This window comes from Mercenaria mercenaria, unplaced genomic scaffold (genome assembly GCF_021730395.1).
Source record: "Mercenaria mercenaria strain notata unplaced genomic scaffold, MADL_Memer_1 contig_4135, whole genome shotgun sequence".
Classification (NCBI taxonomy): domain Eukaryota; kingdom Metazoa; phylum Mollusca; class Bivalvia; order Venerida; family Veneridae; genus Mercenaria; species Mercenaria mercenaria.
Window position 1 is genome coordinate 9,971 of NW_026462341.1, and position 23,906 is coordinate 33,876.

The 23,906-nt window shown below is 34.5% G+C and overlaps 1 protein-coding gene across 1 annotated transcript; it reads left to right on the forward strand.

Moving 5' to 3' along the window:
- The first annotated feature begins 18,399 nt into the window (after window positions 1-18,399).
- On the forward strand, window positions 18,400-22,933 carry LOC128553634 (uncharacterized). Its single transcript, XM_053534809.1, has 2 exons — window positions 18,400-18,799; window positions 19,720-22,933. The coding sequence occupies exons 1-2, from the start codon at window positions 18,741-18,743 to the stop codon at window positions 21,068-21,070; spliced, it is 1,410 nt and encodes a 469-aa protein (XP_053390784.1). The 5' UTR covers window positions 18,400-18,740; the 3' UTR covers window positions 21,071-22,933.
- The last annotated feature ends 973 nt before the right edge of the window (window positions 22,934-23,906 follow it).

Below are 23,906 nucleotides of genomic sequence, written 5' to 3' on the forward strand. Positions count from 1 at the left end.
ATACATTAAAATAAACCACGAGCAAGTACTTATAATGATTAAAATATATCTGTTAAATTTCAAACAGGAAGCTATTCATGCAATTTTTCACACAAATTTGACCTTTGACTTTTGATATTAGCTTTACTTTTGACATTTTTAGGGTTACATTTGCACTGCTGACTTTGCCTGACATACAAACATTAGAACGAATTAACTTCAGTGACTAACAATGTGAAAACATATTAAACAGATTAGAAAAGGTTAAGGTTACCGTAATAATTTTCACATTTTTGCATAAAAATGAATTTTGACCTTCAATTATCAGGACTGACATTGACTTTTTGCAATAAAATTTGCATTTCTAATATTGGCTGATATACACACATCACAGAAATAAAGAAGAGTGACTTATGATAACAAATTATTTTTTAAGAATAAAAATAAATTTCAAATATGCCAATTTTGTGAATTTTACATAAATCTGAGCTTTGACCTTGAATGTCCAGTTTTCTCTTCAGTCCTTTTTGATGAATTTCTTATTGCTGTCATTGTTGGACATATATACATTTACTGACAATCAAATAGTTACTGTAATTAATCAGTGGAAGAACTGGTGGACATAAACTTTACCCTACCCCCTAATATTTTTACAAGTGAGTTTTACCTCCCCTATCACAAACATAAGTGAACAAAATATAGATAGGCACGGCTTTGACACTTAAGAAATGGGTTTTTATGCAGGATATGAAATATTGTTTCCAAAAATGTATAAACTTCTTTTGGCCTCAATTGTTGCAATAAAAGTCCGTGAGCTCTCGGACTATATGTTTTTATCTATAAAATTTGCCCAACGACTTTATATCATCGAGATCGCAGAGAGCATCAAACTGTTTAAATGTAACCGTAGTTTGTAATTTTGACAGTTTTCTTTTCACGTTCAAATGCCAAAATTTAGATTATTGTGTCTGTGCCATTTACCATTTACAGAAAACCGAATATAAAATCTCTTTTGATTTGATTAACGAAATAAAAATAAATTCTACTAGCACGTGAGTGTAAAGAAATACAAGCTAATAAAAATATAATGACTCCACTTTCATTTCCTATTATTTAGATGTTAACGTGTGAAGCACGAAAAAATGGTTATAGAGAAAAGAACTCCAACGTTATTTTTACGTTAAACAATTCTGAGGTGTACTGATTTCCCAAAATCGAAACATGTGTATATAATCAAATTTTTTCACGAAATAATTTTCTCACAACAAAATCTCGGCAAAGTCATGTGAATAGTAATACTAGTAATTAATTTAAGTAATTTTTCGCGTGAATGACGTGAATTCTATTTACAACGGTGTCATGGTAGGCGAAAGGCCTTTGGTAAAAACGTTTTCTTTGAACATTGAATGCAGCAAAGTTTAAATTTAATGCTGAGCGCACATCAGAATATGTAGACATTTTGAAAAAGCAGTATACTTTTACGGTTTGTTCACATAACTGACCAATCAGAATGAATGAATGATTAATCATTCGCAAGTTAGTTTTCCATTTTTTCCAGTTAGTTCTAGGATTATTTTGTGAATTAGATATATAACTTCAGGTCTTGTGCTGATGTGCAATCCATTCCAGATATTATCGTTAGTAAATTTCAAACGACAGATGTTGACAAAATTCACCAAAAGTTGCAAGATATGGAAATAATGATGGAAAAAATTATGAAAACCAGACAAAAACTGGTAGAAGACTTAAAGAAGTCTAAGACGGAAGCAGTAATGGCGATAAAAGACTTTCGAAAAGACATGGAAACAATTCTTGAACAACTAGAAAATGAATCGATTAAAGAATTGGAGATGAAGTTTAAAGAAGAAGAATCGAAACTGCTGGAGGAGAAGAAGAAAGCACAAATTGAATTAGATGGTCTGAAACAATCAGCGAACGACTTGAAGAAATCAGAAGGAAACAAAGCTCAACAATTTGTCTCTATGAAAACATCCCTGCAAATTATCGCAAAAACGGAAGACGTATCTAGTTCATTGCAAACAAGTAATAATGCAAATATATCCTTTAGCTTTGATCCTGCCATACTGGAATTTCTACAGCAGTTGAAAACTTTTGGATCGGTCCGACATGTGTCTACCACTGATTTAAGCTCCCCAAGGACAACCGTCTATTCTGTTAAAAGAATCGAGAATTTAAACATCAGAGTCCAGAATGACAAAAACTTATGTTGTGTGTATGGATCCTGTCTAACAGAAAATGGATCACTACTGTTAGCTGATAATAGCAATAATAAGATTAAACGTGCAGATGTTGTAAAAATGTCAGTGACAGATTATTGTTGTGTTCCTGCTGGACCTAATGGCGTTTGTTGTACAAGTAAAATCGAAGCTGCAGTCTGTGTGAACAATAAAATAATTCAGTTTGTCTCCCTTGGTACGCAGGTAACAACCACTCGTCAGATAAAACTGAACCATTTTTGCTTTGGCATTGCTTATAAGGATGATAATCTATACATAACTGACAACGCCCTCTCATTATACATACACGATATGACAGGCAACGTGCTACAGACGGTAACTCAAGACAACGGGCAATACCTGTTCTCACACCCTCGAACTGTTGCTTTCAGTGATGTTGATGATAAAGTGTTTGTTGCTAGCTGGATTAAACGTCTAGTTATTATTGATGGACATGGGAAGAACTGTCAGTCCTTCACTGATTCAGAGTTAAAGGTAGCTTCTGGAGTTTGCACAGATCGTAGAGGAAATCTGTTTGTATCCGGGTATAATTCAAATCAAGTGATACAGATTGGGAGAGACGGAAAGAAAATGGGCGTGGTCGTGAAATCATCAGATGGACTTGTCAAACCAGAATCAATTTGTTTTGACACAAGACAATGCGAATTATTGATTACCCAACGCGACAACGATACTGTCAAAGTCATCTCTTTACATTAAAGTGTATTTATCTGACGATATTTTGCATGTATAAGCATGTAAAAAATGCTTTTTTCTTGTACTGCATTTTTTGCACAAATTGGTATCTAATCAAAGAACGCTTTTAACCACAATAGTTTACTTACTCAGTTTTGCTTAATTCTTGACATGTGTATAATATGGAAGTTTTTAAAAACATCGCGCAAAGCAGTGTGATATTGAAATAAGTTATTGATAATTTAACTATTCATAGAATATGTGAAGTGTTTTATTGCGTTCAACTATTAACTACTTTTCATTCCCGAACCGTACTGTCTAATGCCAAAAAGACGTACGCTTATAATTTCGTGAAAAAGGTCCCTTGAACTTGTGTACATGCGAAAACGAACATTGTTCTTTATTTATCAAGGCGCTTAGCTCAGTAGGTAAGAGCGTTGGTTTACGGACCGCGGGGTCGCGAGTTCGATCCTCGGGCGGGGCGTATGTTCTCCGTGACTATTTGATAAACGACATTGTGTCTGAAATCATTAGTCCTCCACCTCTGATAATTCATGTGGGGAAGTTGGCAGTTACTTGCGGAGAACAGGTTTGTACTGGTACAGAATCCAGGAACACTGGTTAGGTTAACTGCCCGCCGTTACATGACTGAAATACTGTTGAAAAACGGCGTTAAACCCAAAACAAAAAAACAAACAAACAAACAAACAAACAATTATTTATCAAGTACCTAATGTAAATATTGTCTTGAGTAAAAATGTCGAGTTTCCTAAATATCTTTTGTTAGTTACTTTGCCTTTTTTGTTGTCTTCCGTATTTCTCACAGTCTCTTAATGTGAGTTCGAAACAACGAAAGAACGATTAACACGATGTTGAAAAGTCGAAATCGCGAAACTACGGTGGTAAAAAGTTGAAACCACAATGATGAAGATTGTGAAAAGTCGAAACTACGATGCTAAAAAGTCGAAAGTATTTCGTACTTTCATCATCGTACTTTCGACTTTTCAACATCGTGCTTTCGTTGTTTCGACTTGTCACCATCATGAACAGACTAGCCCTACCCTACACCCAGGTTGTATGCTGAGCTTCCTAAAAATAAGTGAATGTGAATCAGGTCAAGTGTCGATCAGTTTAGTCCATACAGGTGAAACAGCTGACTGACCAAGAAAAAAGATTCAGGCGGAGTACCTGATCCTTACCCTATAGATCAGCCAGGTACAAATGTATATGATCAAGTAGACTTACAAAGCCTGTTAAGATCAAGTAATCTGCAATAAAGTTTATTTTTTTCTTTATAATGATCCTGATAATTTCTAAGACAACCCTTTTCTCTATATTCTCACCTCAACATTAGAATCAGAGAAAAGAGATAAGAGATATTGAAATTATTTTTTCAGAAAGCGCTATTTGAAAAGATTTTATGAGGATATTAAGTTTAAAGGACTCTAACGACTGATGCCAGTCTAATAATCAAGATCAGGGGAAGTATTTACTAACTGAAGTGTGAAATAATTTTGACTTTTCACCATCGTAGTTTCGTTGTTTTAACTTTTCACCATCAAAGTTACGTGTTTTCATCATCGTTGTTTTAACTTTTCACCATCAAAGTTACGTGTTTTCATCATCGTCGTTTCATCTTTTCACCATCGTAGTTTCGTGATTTATACTTTTCAACATCGTATTAAATTACTTTCAAAGTACGCTTCTTGAATACCTAGTGGGTAGTAGGAATCCGCAAAACATCAGACTCCGCATTACATATAACAATGCTAGAGGAAATAAAATCTGGAAAGTAGATCCCTCGGAAGCACCGAGAACAATGCAAACAGTGAAAATTGCAGACTCGGTTTGATTGAGTCTGTTCATGAGCAGAAGACGCGTGTAGCTATTGTTTGTGTGAAGAAATGAATTAGTTAGTTAATTAGTAAACTCATCAGTAACGTACATGTGGTTATTTTCTTCTTAAGTTTCATTTACACTTGCATCACTTTTTATAATACTTACTACCATACCGTGTGTTTGTCGACACCTTGAACTCGTTCTGGTCACAGCGGTTTTTCTTAGCAAGTCACACTATTTTATGAGCCCACACACATGAAGTTGAGTATAAATTATTTCATATCATTATTTAATAATCTCTGTTCAAGTCTCATAAATCAGCAGTGGCTTCAACATACCTTTTCAAATGACCCGGACTAGAGAAACTTCACACGCAGGGTGAATTTATAACGCACTGTAAGGTTAGTGTCCAATTAAGGCAAGGCGCATAGCTATACAGTAGGAACGGCATGCTACACTACCAATGGTACATTCACAAAATGAATGCTTCATTGATAGCTTATATACCAGCACATACAGTACAACACATTGGAACTGGCATAATATTGTCATATCATTAATCTACCCTTGGTTACCTGTGATCGAAAAGAAGGTCACTAGGTCAATTCATAGTAAACGTTTCACTAGGTCAATACATAGAAAAACTTTCTAACTACCTAGCTTATAAGCCATATTGAAATGTAGTCAGAAAATGTGTCTTCGATAATTGTATTGAGATTTAAGATTATACTGGATTATAAACATGACAGTATCTGCCTTCATAATACATAATATTTAGACTGCCAGAACTGATAATGACATGTTGATAATTACGCTCCTTTCATTTGTAGAATGCTTTATAAATGCCCGCTGTTCGGGTGCATCATAAGAAGTTAAAAATATAATACTACCTTATAGTATAAAATGTATGAAAGCTGTTACAACTAAGAAAAAGTATACTTAAGTGAATGTAATTAGTCTTTCTATCTCAAATACATGAAGAGGACAGCTGCATATAAAAGATATAAAATGAAAACTGTTCACTAATCAAAACTTAATGTATTCCTTTTTCTACCCCCTGATTGTTATATCTATGAATTTAAACGATATCATGACTTAACTAGAACTCACAATCATAATAATACGATTTTATTAAATCTCTTTTAAGACTAAACGAAATAAAAATGTATTCTACTTTTCTCTTTCACAATTATGGAATATAAGCTCATATTTGTGCTTCGGTGTAAATGAGATATGAAACCAAAATTTGTAGTCCTGTTTGGCACCATATAACCTATACTGTGTTTGTGCGCCGTAAAACCATAATAAAATAAAATAAATGATTAGTAAAGATAAGATGTAAAAAACAGACAACTGCCGTGAAAGTGTTATGTTAATTGTCATTCGTTACTCATTTATATGATTATCATCCTTATAATTTCAACACGAAAATGATGGCATATGCTTTAAATTTCCATGCTAACATTTGTAATGACAATCTGTACAAATATATTACCGGTATTAGTTTTATGAAAATGTAAATCACAACGCAAAAGAGCGCCCAAATGGTTCATTGAAATCATATTTGACTGGAGGATTTGCTGGAGAATTGGCTTTACATAATAATATGTTCAACACTAGAATCCGGTACGGCAAAATCTTAGAAAAGATACTGTTACAGATGGAAGTTAAAAGTTCGCAAAGATCTGAGATAACTAAATTACTTTTAGATTGTTAAGAAGACTATGAGCCATTTAAGTAAACTGTCAAACCCAATCGTATACATACTGCTACAATATGATGGAAAAATTGTAACTAGAGTGACCAAGTGATTTGAGCCAAGTAAATACTGAAATATATCAAGAAATAGAACGTATTATTCGATGGATTGTGTAAATCTCACATAATGTTATTTTACTTCATTCGATCATGTGTGTGTAACCCACGATATTCACAAAGAGCTATGCTTACGAAACAAGGGCTTGCTGTGAAATTTGTGAAAGGCACGATATTCACCGAGGGTTATGCATAAGAAGCAAAGGCTGGCAATTAAGTGTGTGTAACTCACGATATTCACCGAGAGTAAGGCATGCTAACCAAGGGCTGGCAATCAAGTGTGTGTAACTCATGATAAAAGCTTGTACTACTGACCGGTCTATAGAGTTCAGTATAGGTTTGCTGGGCTAAAAAAACTTTGAAGGAATCGCCACTATATAAAATCTTATATACAAAATGCATTCATAATTTAATTTATGACCAAGAAAAGAATGTGATTCATACCATAATCATCTGAAGTGCCGAGCGTTAGGTAATAAGCACACGAATGGCCGATCGGGAAATTAGAATCAACTGTTATTACCCATACAACTGGGAACTTAAATTAAAGAATAGCACAGTCTTCACTAAAAGAAACTAAACAATATAGATAGAATCTTAACTTTATTAAAATTTTCCATTATCCTTTGTTTGTGTCTTCCCTTTAGTCAGTGATGTCTGGTGTGCTGATTGCATTTTGAATGTGTGACATTAGAGTGCCGAGTGTTTCAGCTGTGTAAAACATATTTAAGGCACCAGTACATTTTCACAAGGAATGCATAATGTCATATACTCTTGGGTTTTTCCAGCACAGGCGGAACCGAAAGATAGTGTCTGTAGTGCTGGCTAACGATGCATGACACCTTATTTTACTTTATTTTCGTTTCCTACTAAATTAATACCTTAAACTCACTACCTTAGGACTGCTACTTTAAATATTAATATCATTACCTTAAAATATATGCAGATCGCTGTCTGTAAACTGCTACCTTAAAAATAAAACAGCTTTCTTAGGATGAATTATGATTAATTCTTTTAGTAAAAAGGACATACAGTTTTATTACAGTGCTACACCTTTAAAAACAAAGACAAATATCAAACAGGGAATGCCACGCACCAAAAACGCAGCCTCCCCAAAACGAAGCCCACAGCACGCAGACGTGCACACCACAAACACACACACATACATACAAATACACGCGCACACACACAAAGCCAATACATGAGGACAAAACGAACAAACAAAGGAACACAGTGGGGCACCGCCTTGGAACGGTCAGTGGCCAAAACACCACTGGGGAGCTTAAACCGGTTCATGGTGCGCACCCAACCTCACTCTTACCCCCATCATGTTCCAAAGACACGGGACAGTGTAAATAAAAGTAATCCCCTCCAGGTAAATCTCTAACACACGTAATGGAAATAAAAAGGCATGGCATGTAAAACACAAAAATGCTCGTGTATAAATATATAAAAAGCAAACCTTTAGAACCAAAAAATGCCTTTTCAGAAGACAGAGCAACAAGAGAAACACCCTTAAGGGCCCGACGAAACAGACCAGAAGACAGATATCAAAACAGTTCAGTCCTGGTAGGATTTAAAAACTGCTTATCATAGAATCCCCCCCCCCCCCCCCACGCCCTCTTCCGTCAGACACAATCAAAGAGGGAAGCGTAAGTGTCCAACTGTAAACGGGTTGAACACTAAACATGCGCTATGTCTCAAAACAGTTGGGTCGTAACCTCTTTTAATAAAACGTTTTATAAATTTACCAAATACATTTGGAATAATTACCATGACCCAAGATCTTACGAAGTTTGTAAACCACATCCCCATAAAAAACGGGTTTAGAAATACCTTCTCGCAGAAGTGTCTTTAAATTACTATGGAATTTTAAAACTAAATTAGAATTACGATAGTAAAATTTAGCAAAATATTTACGCAATTTGTAATAACGGTAGCCTTGCCGAAGAAGTTTACTTGTAATATATGGATTACGTTCATTGAAATGCTTGACATGACTACACGCTCTGGCAAACCGAATTAATTGAGAAATGTATACCCCATAAGAGGTACATCCCCATCCAAGTTCACATTTAAAATTCTTAAATAATATAGTAAATACAGAATTGACAGAACTGTTAATTCTGAATTAATTTTGTATTATAATATTTTCGGATTGTGGTGGTGCTTGATGCATTAGTGTGTTACTTAAGTATAATTATACTTACTTCATTTGAACATTCAGATGCGGTGACTTTGTGTTTACATTTGAATTTGGAATATTTGAAAAGCACTTTTCTGCGTGCTAGTTCATTCATGTCATTATTACGGCTTGATGTTGCAAGATTCATGAATACAGGGTGAGGGCCCCTGTCTATAAGGATCACGCCAACCTAAACAAATACATAAGACGTAAGGATTCAGTGGTAGTAGGGGTCAAAAGACCCCCTTCTCCAACTCAAATTGCTAACATTGGGATAAGAGTGCCATGTATAGGTACTTTATATCTGGCATACTGAAGAACCATAGAAACCTCTGAAATTGGAGCGTCTTCTGTATCGGTGCGCTATCCTGCCACTACCATTTTTTCTAAAGGAAACGCCCTTATGGGTTACCGCTGGCAACTATATACCAACTTAAAAACAAACAAACAAACAAACATCACATTTGCAATCAAGGATACGAATGGGACACTACAGCTAACGTTTAAAAACACACTCTAATCAGTTTGACATAAAAACATTTTAACTTGATAGTCAAAGGGTCATTAGCAGAAATCGGCTGCCAATTCTTGAGAAAAAAATAACGAAACTCGAAAAAAACATAACAACTGTAAAACAAGTTTATAGCAATATTAGATAGAAATTTTATCTGTCCGTGAATGACAACATTAAAAGTAATTGTCACGAAAAATACCCCCGGATCACCACCAGCAGGACTATCCTGCATAAAATAGCCGACGTAGGAATGTTTTTTTTTCAAAAAAAGATTTTCGACGCACAGTACCTTCTTTTTTCATTTCGCATACATTTTTATTTATTAGCACTAGGGTGGGAGATGTTGTTAAAATGAACCCGAGAAAAGGGGAGAGAATAGATATATGTATATTTTTTTCAGCGCATTTAAAGGATCTACCTTGAGGGCAAATCTTAACTGAGGTTTAGTGGTGAAATCCTTTTATTTATGTAATTAATGGGATTGTGGGGAGAGGGGGGCTTGCGGGAGGCGTATTTTGATCAAAGTCACCACACATATTCTTTTTTGTTCTTTTGAGAAGTGTCTGAACTTTTAAAGTTCAACATAGATTGTTCAGTCTTTTTTTTGCGAATTCTATGAAAATGTAAATGAAAAGTATTTAGGGTCAGGGGAGAAAGGCAAAGAAATAAATAAAACAAAGTTTGTTTAGTTTCTCATTAAAGTATAAACAAGACCGATACTAGAAGATTAAATTAATATAACATGATCAAAGGGCACATTTAATGCACACCTATTTTGTATACTTACTTAAGAAATTTAATATTTATTATTAAAATATACATAAATATTAAAGTAAATCAAATCCTTTATTAACCATGATTGATGCCATTTTAGATAAAGGAATTGCAAATACTTGTTAATTTGTAGCCGAATTATGAATACACGAACGTTTGTTAAGTTTAAAGAGTTTATTATAGAATTGTTTAATATTCAGATAAAATCTTAAAATCCCGGAAGGGCACTTAATGTAGAGATATATATTAAGATGTATTTACGTAAACGATTTTAAATGATCTGCAACATCTTAATCTGATTACATGTACCATGAAGTTAGTAAGTCTTTGCTTTTGTTAAGAAAAATGTTCAAATTACTATCCAAAGTCAAATATGTAACTAAATTAACAGTATGTAGATTTTCGCTTTTCATGAAAGTACCCATAATTTCGGTTAAAGTGTGTGTTTTTTTTTTTTGTGTAACCCTTATAATGCTGGACACAATTGATTCTGCCTTTGCGGCCAGTGTAGACCATGATCAGCCTGCACATCCTTGATCATGATCTGCACTTTTCGCCATTCAGTCAGTATCTTTTGGTAAGCACCCCTTTTAACAGTTAATAGAACTGTCCAAATTGAAAGATGGACAAGTTCATTATAGACATTTAGCAGATTAGCAGGATAAGGGTTAATTCGTTTTGACATCTGCTTTTCTGTGTATTTGGGTGTCGCAACCACAGTAGTCTGTGACTACACTACAACCACAGCTGATGTAATTATGTGGTCTAGTCTTGTAAGTAAGATTTTTTTCTTTTCGAAAAGATGGATCTGGTTAAAAAATTCCATCCCGGTAATATATTAACAGGTAAGTTGACATTCTTCTCTTTCTTCCGAAAGTTACGGTCATGAGTATTTTGTAGACTTTGGACAACTTCAAATTGAGACAGTCAAGTGCTGTTTAAAATTAAGACTGTACGATGTCTCTAGTAAATTGCAGTACCGGCAGCTGACCTAATGTAAGTCAAGAAACCATCTGAAGAGGTCTTGTCAGTGACTGTCCCAGTTTTGAACAGCCCATCGGTAGAACGAACTCTTGTGAGATTCAGTTTGGCGCGTGTTGGGTTGATGTAACTTGTTCACTTGTTTTTTTCTTTTTTTTTCTTTTTTTTTCTCTTAAAAACTAGTCAGCGATACACATATTATTTTAATGTACAACTGCGACTGAAAGATCTGTACATATACTGGTACACGATCGAGCAGTTACGCACAAAGGAAACAACTGTCATTTAGAAAGTTTGTTTGGGTTAATATATTTGCAATAGCTGGTTCTCAGTTTGCTGGTGCATTTGTAATTCAATAGAAAGCAAGGTAAAAATTTGCCATGGGATTAGACAGCTTCTGTATATATATATATATATTTTTTTTTTTTGCAACAAAGTATCCTAAATTATCCTAATAACGACCCGTCGAGACAGACCGGATTTGTTTTGCCTGCTGCAGATAAATTTGTTACAGGGAACGGGGTTTTCGAAATTTTGAAGCACGTCATCTCGGATACTCAATGGTTTCCGTCTGTATTAATCAAGATAAAAAGAAGCAACGCCTGTGCCTTATTGTGTAATATGGCAATAATGTGTGCTTAAAAAGACACTATTAATTTAAACCTTTGGGATCACCCATCTCTAGAATCAACTGGCATTAAGACCTACCCCAAACCCTCCAAAATTCAAGGAATTTTTGCCATGTTTTTCTTATTTCCAACTCATGCCAAGTTAATTTGAACTTGTTTTCATATAGATCATCCCGTAGTGTGCAAAGCCCTGCTAAACAAAGTGTCTACCACGGGGTAAGTTTAAGGAGAAAAAGCAAGTCAAAGACACTTATTGTCGTTTTGCGACAGAAAAAAAAAACACTGCATCGTTCAAATCTGCCTCCAAAACCGATAATTCACGAAATATTTTAATCTAAGTGAAGTCAAATATCCATAGCTTTCTGCATGAACACATTGATTTCTTTGAGAATAAACTTTTAGAGATTCAAACTTTATTGAATACACTTTGAGCGGAGGTACCCTAGATATTTAAAAAATCCATCGGGGCCTTTTAAAGGTTATTTTTTACGTTTTTTTAAATGTTCGTGCTATAACATTTTACAATTTTTTCCCCATAAAGTTTTGTGTCCAGTTTAATATACAGTTACAATGATGGCCCCGTACCTAAACCAAGGGAAGTAACGGCAGCTTTCCTGGCTGACATTTAAACAATGCCGCTGTCTTTACCTCTCTTTGATTCTGGAAAGTTGCCTGTTCATGTAAGAAAACTTGTGAAAAGCAGAGCACACATGCTACGTACAATTAAGACGATAGCTGGAATAAACCGTGGAAATATGCGTAAGACATGATGTATACCAGACAGTAGTCTGGCTACCGACGAGATAATCTTTTTTTTTAGAAAAAATAATTCTGTTATATATTCCGACTTCATTATGAGAAGAGAAGGGACATACTTATACAAAATTTGAATAGCCTCAGGAGTTATCTCCTGTGAACAAAACACAGGGTCTGAACACAGACTAACCAGACAGTTCTGATGTAGAATGTTGCATGTCTGGTAAATAAACAGACCGCACAGCAAACCATTTTTTTTGTAATTGAAAATCAAAGCACTTGAAGTACACAGCAACCTTAACTGAATATTTTTTTATAATAGATAAGAAGCAGCGGAAATGTGAAGTCAGGAAAATATATAAATATTTCCCCCTGAAACATCGACCTGCATAACTTATAGCAATCGGTTCATAAGCTAGTCCTTTTTGTGGCAATTCATGTAAAAATCTGTCATGCATTCAAATCTTTTTTATGCCTTTTTTTGTATTTCTTATGTGGTCTTGAATATGTTTGTGACCATTTAGCAAAATATGAAGAAGATTGAGAAGAAATGTATATTTTTAAACAAAGTTTCTTTAAAAATGAGAAAGATTTTTGTATAGTAAGGGTTTCATTATGGGCTTAAAACCATCGCCGATTTTAAAGAAAAATGTAGTTCAATTTATTTACACATGTACACGGTTAAATCAAAAGTAAGCCTATCTTTGAAACTTCAATTTTCCTCAAGTTTTTATCTGTCATTTTTAAATGCACATGCTTTTACATTTTTACAAATTTGTTCTACTTTTGATTAAGTAAGAGGAAGAAAACAGAATGCCTTGTGTCCTATTTGATATAAAGTTAAAATGATGGCACAATAACTAAGGGAAGTAACAGCAGGTTTCCTAGCTGGCATTTAAACAAGGCCGCTGTCTTTACCTCACTTTAATTCTCGAATGTTGCCTTTTGAGGCGAGAACACCTGTCAAAATCTGAGAACAAATGTTATGTACAATGCATTCTATTACTGAAATAACCCACAGAATCTGCATAAGACATACTGTATAACAGACGGTAGATACTGATGTAGAAGGTTGCTTGTTTGGTAAACAATTAGGCCACACGCTGGTGATAACACAACAAATCATTGTTTCGAATATATAATTGAAAAACAAAGCACTTAAGTTACACAGTCGCCTTAAATATATATTATTATAGAAGCAGCAGAGACATAAATAGACAGAATTCATAGCCTTCTGCTCAAAAGTCGGTCCATTTGTAGGAATTTATATCAAACTATGTCACGCATTTAATGAAATATTTTATGAAGTTCTTGAGTTTCTGATTTGGTCTCGACCATTTTGCTAAATATAGACAATAGAGAAGAAAAAATATATATAAACATTAGGTTTCTAAAAATTGAACTAGTCTGCACATAATGCCATAAAACAACCCTGTATCTGCCCCACATCATACTAAATTTAACCGAAGATACTTTCAAATGGGCCATGTCCAATGCGCTAAAAATGAAAGAAATAGAATCTATTTATTAGGAACTGTTTTCGACACAACGGAGCATGATTTTGACCGAATTATTGCTGTATGAGCAACTACTCTAACGCAATGATATCACCTCCTTTTTAACGATGCGATTCTTAAATAGGGGCTTTTTCTATTGCTCGCCAATACTGATGACACAGCAAACCATTGTTTCAAACTTGTAACTATAAAAACCAACGCACTAATATACATAAATACCTAAACGAAATATATCCATATAAGTATAGACTCAATTGTTATTCGAAGACAGGGAAATATATGTATACATCCACACTACCCGCGTCGAATCATAATCCGCCACGCCAACTCTGCTCATCAGTCGGTCCATTTGTAGCAAATTGCATGAAAAAATATCCCAAATTAAATAGAATTTTAATGTTTATGCCTTTCATGTGTTTCTTATGTGGTCTTGAATATGTCTGCGACCATTTAGCGAAATATGAAAACAGTATGTATTTAACCAAAAAGTTTTAAAAATGAGTTAGGTTTTCATTTTAAATGCCAAAAACCATCGCAAATTTTAATGAAAAAGCTAGTTCAATACATTTACACATGTACACGGTTAAGTCATAAGTAAGCCTAAATTTTTTAACCTTCAATTTTCTTTATTGTTTTTACATGCTATTTTTTAATGTTCGTGCTGTTACATTTCACAAATTTGTTCTATGTTTAATCTAGTAACAGAAAGAAATCGTGTAAAAATTTAAATGCATTGTGTCCTATTTGATATACAGTTGAATTGATAATCCCCAAACCAAGGGAAGTAAAAGCAGCTTTCCTAGCTGACATTTCAGCAATGCCATCGTCTTTACTTCACTTTAAATCTCAAAAGTTGCCTTTTTTTCACAAGAACAGCTGTATCAGGGGAACATGCCTGGCAGAGTGTATTCTATTACTGGAATAAGCTAAGAGAATCTGCATAAGACATAATCATCTTTAACTGTTTATGTAATTATATTTCATACGTTTGTTCTATTTACAGCGTAACAAAAGGAAGAAAACATGCAAAAATATTGATCTACAATGAAAATGATAACTTCCTTGCTCCAACCAAGGGGAGTAACGGCAGCTTTCCTAGCGGATATTTAACAATGCGATTGTCTGTACCTGACATAAAGTCTGGAGCACTTGCCGATGCCATGTACATTACAATCTATGACTGGAACAAGTAGGCTTCTTTTAAAAAAGAAACCTAGGAGAGGTCCAGTGTTGTTCCTTTTAAAGTTATATCAGCCACATAGATAACAATTGTTATCTAATTGTTATCTGGTAATATGATAGGTTGTGCTATAGACGAAAAACAGTTTCCCTGTTGCAGGTCACTGTGACCTATTAGGGGTCATAGTCATGACCTAATGACCTCAAAATCCAGAAGTCATCTTCAGGTAATGATCAACCTCCGCCAATCCAAGGACTGTAAGCCCAAGCATTTCCTAGTTACTGAATTTCATTTAAAAAGGTTCAAAAGCTACCACCGCAATAATTGTACACTGAACTTGGCCCTGGTGAAAGCTGCCAAATTAGCATCTTACCATTTTTGCGAGAACCTCAACTGACAGGCTTGTTTGTCAACGGGCCCAGGAGAATAGCTTCCGAGAAGCTTTAGAAAAACTTACGGACTTCTGCCGGAAGTGAAAAAAATATCATTCTTTTTTAAATGATTTTTTTTTCAGATATTTTTTTTGTGTTAATGTGCTATTTGAAATTCTAAACATTTTATTTGTTCTAGTTTATTACTCAGTTTGTCGAACTGCCGCCTTGTTTTGATCACGTGATTAACATCTCCGACTATCAGAAGCTCGGAAGAACTCTTCTTATTCCGGCAGGTCTTCCGAACGGGGCAAACGAACCCGCCAGTTAAAGTACAAATTCATTTAATTGAACGAAATACATTTTAACGTGATTCAGTTCATATGCATATCTTTGAATATTGCGAACAAAGAATAGAAAATATATATCTATATATTTCTTGTTAATAACTGAACCGTTTCCAACATTTGTAACAATAGTATTACACTATATTTCTTTATTTTAAACGAACAATTATTTTCGTCTTAGAAGATTTCAAAACTTACTTGTGCGCAAGCGCATTGGGCCATTTTAGACTGGCTTACCGTAATTTGCGCTAGAAAATGAAATCTAACGCCGTAAAATTAGTAGATTAGTTTAAATTCTCCTTGTTTGAAAGCCAACACTATGGAGAGGTCTTGATAGACCTCTCCAATAATCCGAGGGAATCTGCCTTAGACATAATGTATTCAAGACGGTACTGATGTAAAAGTTGCCTGTCTGGTACACTTACATGCCGCAGGCTGTTGATGGCACAGCAGACCATTGTTTTGCATTTGTAATTTAAGAAGAAAGATCTAGATATACAATCCTTTGTTTTATAGCTATTATTTCTTAAAAAGTAGATTTTTTCCAGACACTACCATGAAATAAGGCTGACTCTGCTCCACCTCATTCTACATCATATATCTGTCAAATGCGAAAGTTAAGTTATTAAATTTCAAAGTTGGTCACCGTTTCCCTATTTCAAGCTAAATGAGCCTTAATACCGCAGTTAGTATTATTCTATGTTGTTTATACACACTACACAATATTGTAATTTCGTCTGCATTCTTAACCAAGGAAAAATAAATACCTGCAATACAGAGAAAAATTCCAAACTAGACATTTAAGAAATATAGCAATAATTAGGATTATAAGAAATCAAAACAGTTCATTATAAACATTTTATTTCCGTTGAACGTTAGCTTCATATATATAACACTAATGTTTGAAAGTTGTCAGGAATATTCACATTATGTTTACAAGACGGACTTTATTCTACAAACGTGTGTACAGTGTGTCATCAACACAAATTCGCACTTGTAAATTGTAAATCCGCTCAAGAAATCACAAACATATACAGAAAATAACAAGTGCATATTTTTGCAGAATGAATCAGACTATTACATGTAGGAAGCATTTTTGTTGTGATTTTGTATATGAACCTTATAAGTCGCCTCTTGCGATTACGCAAGGGTAAGTCACAAGATGTCCTAGAACAGACACGGAACGGATCGTGTTAACCTTTGAACTCTAAGAGTGACCTTGATCTTTGACCGGGCGGATCTTTGAGGTGCATACGATACATCGTGTAATTACTAGAACATATGTGCCAAGTCATATTAAAATCACATGATGGATAACAAAGTTATGGAGCAGACACAAAAAAGAAAATATTAACATTTGACCTTGCAGTGCGACATTGACCTTTGAATAAAGTGTCTTGGTATTGCGCATGTCACGTCGTATCATTACGGGGGACTTTTATGGATGGTAAGGTTATGAATTAGATACAAAACAGACTATGATAATAACGTGTTCATTTTTAACCGCAAATTGTGACCTTGACCTATAAGTTTGGGTCTGGAATTTGTGCGTGGCATATCGCCACATTATGGGAAAGATTTATACGAGGGGAGGTAATATTAAAATCCACTTAATGGATGCTCGAGTTACAGACCGGACAGGAAAAAAAAAACTCGTTGGCCTTTGACCTATAAGTTTGACTTGACCTTTTAGCAAAGTCTGTAGGTGTTGCATATAACACGTTGTCTCGTTAAAGTGAACATTTATGCCAAGTAATATTAAAATATCTATACTGAAGGATGAGTAATGAAGCTGGCTGGAAAAATCCCTGTTAATATGTAACCTCAAAGTATGGTGTCCGGAAGTTGCGCATGACGCATCGTCGCTTTTGGGAAACATTAGTGCCGAGTAATATTAGAATTTCTCAACGGATGGTTGACTTACAGACCGAACAGGAAATAAAACTGGTTGACTTTTGACCTGAAAGTATGGCCTTAAAGCTTAGGGCGTCGTTGTTGCGCACGATACGTCATCTTGTTATAGGGAACATTTGTGCCAAGAATATTAAAATGTGGTCAAAATGTAAACTGACGTGGATGGACGGACAGACAGAAAAGCGCAATAGTCACCCAAACTGGTTTTCAACCAGTAGAGATTAAAAATTTACACTGCGTACGAACTCGAATATTAAATGAATGCAATGCTCAGAGATGTTCCTCTTTGTATTTAAACATTCTATTCTTTGTATCAGAATAATTTCCGTTCGTAAGAATGACCTAGCTTACATTTGCGTACATAGGTGGCTATTGGAACAATTGGTAACTGTAGTTTTCCTTTGATGTCATTCATCCCGTAAGCTTTTATCTGGCTATGTTTCTTTAACGTGGATAAAAGAACAATATAGAAAACAAAAGAGTAGCCACATAAATACCCATATGTAGGAACGTCCGTCTTTTTGTCTGTCCTTTGTTTACATTTTCGTGTCCGGTCCATATGTTAAGATAATGTTAAATGTAAACGAGAGTGTAGGTTATGTCTAGAGATAATCACCTTCGCAACTCTGTTTACTAGTCTAGATAGGGTATACGTGTATGGATCGTAGCGATACCATTTTACTACAAATCAAGTAGGTCGATTAAAAAAGGAAGTAAATATACAGTTTCAAAATGCGTCCGGTGGGAGTGAAGACACATCGGATGAGATTTTCAATTTTAAATGTTCACCTTGTCTGGCTAATAATCGGAATAAAGAAGCTGTGAAATATTGCGTGGAATGTCAAGGATATTATTGTCAGTCTTGTGCTGATATAACTCATATGATTCCTGGTTTAAAAGGTCACACGCTTTTGGATAACTCAAACTATAAGTCTCCAGGCCTCCAAGCAGGATTACCAGCAGTACGACGGAAAGATGTTGCATTCATGAGACAAAGATCGTGGACATGTACTGTGGTAATCATGATGAGGTTGGTTGTACAACATGCATGGCTTTAAACCACAGGTAAAGTGGGCATTTCATAATACAATATAAACTTCAAATTTAACATGCGACAATGGCTATTGACTATTCATTTGTAAGACAGGAGTTCCACTCTAAATATTTTTACGGATCACGTAAGGATATATATAATCTGATTTTGAATGCATTCACAGTTTTTTAATTTAATACATCTGTATATCGTATATCAATTTATACATGTAGTGCAGGTTTTATGCTTTTATCTATAAACACTGATTCGTATTATAACATGCACTCACGACTGTCCATCATCGATATATAGTAGACAACATAATTATTTTAAGATAGCAAAATCTGAATTTTAAATTTTTTGTGTTTTGCAACATATTTACCAACCGATAGAACGAAACATACACTGACTAGTTTAACGAAATAGAAATTAATACTGCTTCCACCTATAAATGCAAGGATATACAGACTAATTAAAAAATATATTGACACCATTTCTTTATTCTGCTATGAAGATAGTTCCCATGTGAATAACAAAAATAACCATAAACAAAATGCTTGTTATACTGAAAGGGTTACCAGTTATGTTTCAATTCTTACGCATACCGGTATCAAAAAATCGAAACATATGAATAGTAATAATTAATTTCAGTAATTTTGCCAGAATGGAAAAAAAAAAAAGAATTGTTTATTATTATGATAGTGAAAGGCGTTTGCTTTGCAAAAATCGAATGTTAAAATGTAAAAATGTATCATCAAATATTGTACACACATTATATTATATTAGAAAATAGTTTTGGAGAAAAAATACTTCTGCGATCTGTTTACATATTAAACTGACGAGTCAGGACTTACTAAGTATCAACGTATTACTTTATTTCACGAATAGTTGATTTTTTTCCAGTACCTTACATATACATTTTTGATCAGTGATCTTTGGTCGATAATTTCAGGTCTTGTGCTGATGTGCAATCCATTCCAGATATTGTCAGCAGTAAATTTCAAACGACAGATGTTGATAAAATACACCAAAAGTTGCAAGACTTGAAAATGATGATGGCGAAAACTATGAACATTAGACAAAGACTGATAGAAGACTTAAAGAAGTCTAAGACGGAAGCAGTAATGGCGATAAAGGACTTTCGAAAAGAAATGGAAACAATTCTTGAACAACTAGAAAAAGAATCGATTAAAGAATTGGAGATGAAGTTTATAGAAGTAGAATCCAAATTGCTGGAAGAGAGGAAGAAAGCAGAAACGGAATCAGAACGTCTGAAACAAGCAGTTAACGACTTGAAGAAATCAGAAGGAAACAAAGCGCAACAATTTGTCTCGATGAAAATGTCCTTGAAAAAAATTGCAAAAATGGAAGACGTATCTCGTTCATTGCAAACAAGTGTTGATGCAAATATATCATTTAGCTTTGATCCTGCTATACTGGGATTTCTACAGCAGTTGAAATCTTTTGGATCGGTCCAACATGATTCTGCAAGATCGCCAAGGACAACCGTCTATTCTGTTAAAGAAATCGAGAATTTAAACATCAGAGTCCAGAATGACAAATACACATGTCGTGTGTTTGGATCCTGTCTTACAGTGGATGGATCACTACTGTTAGCAGATCATAACAATAATAAGATTAAACGTGCAGATATTGTAAAAATGTCAGTGACAGATTATTGTTCTGTTCCTGCTGGACCTTATGGCGTTTGGTGTACAAGTAAAAATGAAGCTGCAGTCTGCTTTCACAATACCATAATTCAGTTTGTCTCCATCGGCAAGCAGATGACAACCACTCGTCAGATAAAACTGAACCATTGTTGCCATGGCATTGCTTATAAGGATGATAAGCTATACATTACTGACAACGGGGGATCGTTATACATACACGATATGACAGGCAACATATTACAGACGGTAACTCAAGACAACGCCGGGCAAAACCTGTTCTCAAACAGTCGAACTGTTGCTTTCAGTGATGTTGATGATAAAGTGTTTGTTGCCAGCTGGGATAAAGGTCTAGTAATTATCAATGGACAAGGAAAACACTGTCAAACCTTCACTGATTCAGAATTAAAAGCAGCGTCTGGAGTTTGTACAGATCATAGAGGAAATGTGCTTATCACCGGATACAGTTCAAATAACGTGATACAGATAGGGAGAGATGGAAAGAAAATGGGTGTGGTCACGAACTCATCACATGGACTGAAGCGTCCATTATCCCTTTGTTTTGACACACAACACAGCAAACTAACTATTACCCTAGAAAACAGTGATGTGGTAAAAATAATTCTACTGCAATGAAAAAGAATGTTAATCAATTTTGTTACAGTTAGATGTGTTTGATGTTTTTTGCACGCTGTTCCTTTCTGTGTATTTGATGGATTAATGCTTCAGATTTATTTAATGTTGAAACTAAATTAAAACCCAAAGGGGTTTCCCTTACATCAAGTACTGTCTGATGTTTGAGGATGATAAACCAATACGAAATAACTATGTGTAGAAAACTTACTGACATTTATTAAGATTATATTTGTCGTAACGCGATATAAGACTCAACTTTTCAATAATTTCAGAATGTGTCATATGTGTACCACCGACAATAGCAGTTTTCACTGTGTATCTCCTTACTAGAAGGGAGATTTCGGTTTTATTTGCGATGATGATAATTAAAAGGACTAGATCAAAGATTTATTTCTTTAACTTTGCTTTACTTTACTCACTCAGTTAACTGAACGAAACTATTTCACTGAAAAAATGCATGTAAAAGTTTGTTGCCTGCAAAACATAAATATCAAAGCTTTTACCGTCAATGTCTAATAATCTGACTATGTCAGGGTTAAGATGAGTGAATAATTGTTTATAACTTGATCGGGTATAGATCGTCAGCAAAATCAGCAGTATGAAACTTTACGGGATCTAATGTAAATCTGAAGTAATTTAAACCAAATTGTTTAGCTTACTGAATCGACATTGTTATCATTGACCAATCAAATTCGTTGCATTAATTTCGTAAAGCACTCATTATTTTGCAAAGTAAAATGGATTTTATTTCTATGTCTGTCTATAGCTATGGGTAAGCAAGTGGGGCGGGAAGGGATGGGGGTGGGGGTGGGGCGTCTTTCATTGGTATCCAAGTTTTCCCTAGAAACTTGTTGTACTTGAAAATTCTCTCTTTCTTCGTTGAACTTATAGTGGCATTTTCTTTTTCTGTATACTCATTTGAATAGCCTTTTACCTTTACTTACATTATTTTGACCAAAAGTTCGGGGTACGGGCAAAGCATATGTTGATGGCGCCTACAGTGAACGTTGGGGATGTGGCTCCCGCCCCAATTACCTGTCTGCTCAAAGCCTATAGACGAGAAGGAATAGAGTTTAATTTGACATTTGAATAATGGATTATTCCGACCAACAGTTGTCAGGCAGCAGTTGTTTTGATAAAGTTAAGCAAACCAAAGAAGTCAAATATGTGAGCATGACACAACACAATTTGTCGCAGTTTAATAAAAAAAATAGTGTCAGATCAAGTGTATTGTTTTCGAAATTTATGTCGCTGAACTATCTCGCATTGCAGGATTTTAACTTCTACTAAAATTATGAACATGGACCATGGCTTCTTACCACACGTTATTATCTATGCGTTTAATTGGAATGCGGTGAACCTTTAAAAGGCAAATTACTTAAATAAACATGACTGTAAATAAAAATTGAACACAAAAAGGTTTTCAGTTAGTCCGAACAAATGCAAAGTTATTCTCAGCGTAAGTCACACATTATAGAATTGATTAAACTTTGAAGGAAGTTAGTTTTACTGTATATAATAATCATAAAATATATATATTATTGATAATGGTTTATATTTTTCTTGATATCGTCTTATTCAATTTGATAACTTTTAAAAGATTTTGATATTATTATGTACATAAATTTAGAGGCACGCCTTAAAGGGACTAACCCGCACATTTTATGTGAAAAGTTATTTCTCTAAAAACTTCATAAGAAGAGAGTACTCAGAAAGTGACGAGTGTTACAAACATGTAATGTTTGCAAGATATTTTTTATACATAACCAAACTGTTGTGAAGAAGGTAGTCACCCATTGCAACGCTTTTGAAATAATGAAGAAAATTTACATTCTTTTTGCATTTTTACCTATATTTAACTTTTATTTTGCCCACTTTATCATTTTTTTCAGTGACATATATACGATTTTATCCAAAGTGTGGACGAGTAATCTTTCAGCATGTCCTGTATTGTCTCTAAAAGTCGTCTCCCTCCTAATGAAATTATAATACTCTTCTAGTTGAAAGCCCTCTTTATCATGAAATACGCATACACTATGTGAAGAAATATTATTGACACCCTCCCAAATAAATGCATTTATAATTAAAGAACTGTTTCTGTCTGACAGTCAATATGATATGTATGGAACGCCAGAGCTGTCTTATGTTAGATGAATACGATGAATCTTCTTTGTTTAGTGTAGAATCTTCTCAAGATCCCGTTAAGTCTTGTAAATTACTGTATTATCATGTTGACATACTGTAAGATAACTCGTCCACACTTTGGATGGAATTGTTCCACATATTCTGCTTGGTTGCATTTTATGCTTCAGAAGGATCTTTTTACAGACTTTATTTGCAATGCTATTGGCCAGATTTTCAACTGTTTAGTTGTGACTTTACCTCAAAGTAAAGCCGTGTTGTATATATTTACAATGACTTAGTCAACACGTGAATATCTGGGCACCTTCGCTTTGGATTTTCCTACTATAAAGACGCGCCACAGAATAACTCTATGCTTTGCATTTCAATGATGGTAATTATATATGATTTACATGAAAATACAAGAATATGGTTACAAATTTACAGCTTAATGTCTAAACATTTCATTGCATGATTTTAGCAGTATGCTCTATATTTGATATATTGTTTCTACAGCATGAGATTTATTTATACATGTTTTAAAATTATACTGAAAAGAGACTGACTGAATAAGTTTGCAGACGAAGTTGTGAAAACAAAATAACTCGGGGAGGGCCTCAATTTACCGTCTTTCGTCTTGAAATATAGCTTTATTATACCAATATTATCAGGATGATTTTCACGAAATTCAGGTGGGAGGAAAAAGTAAGTCACT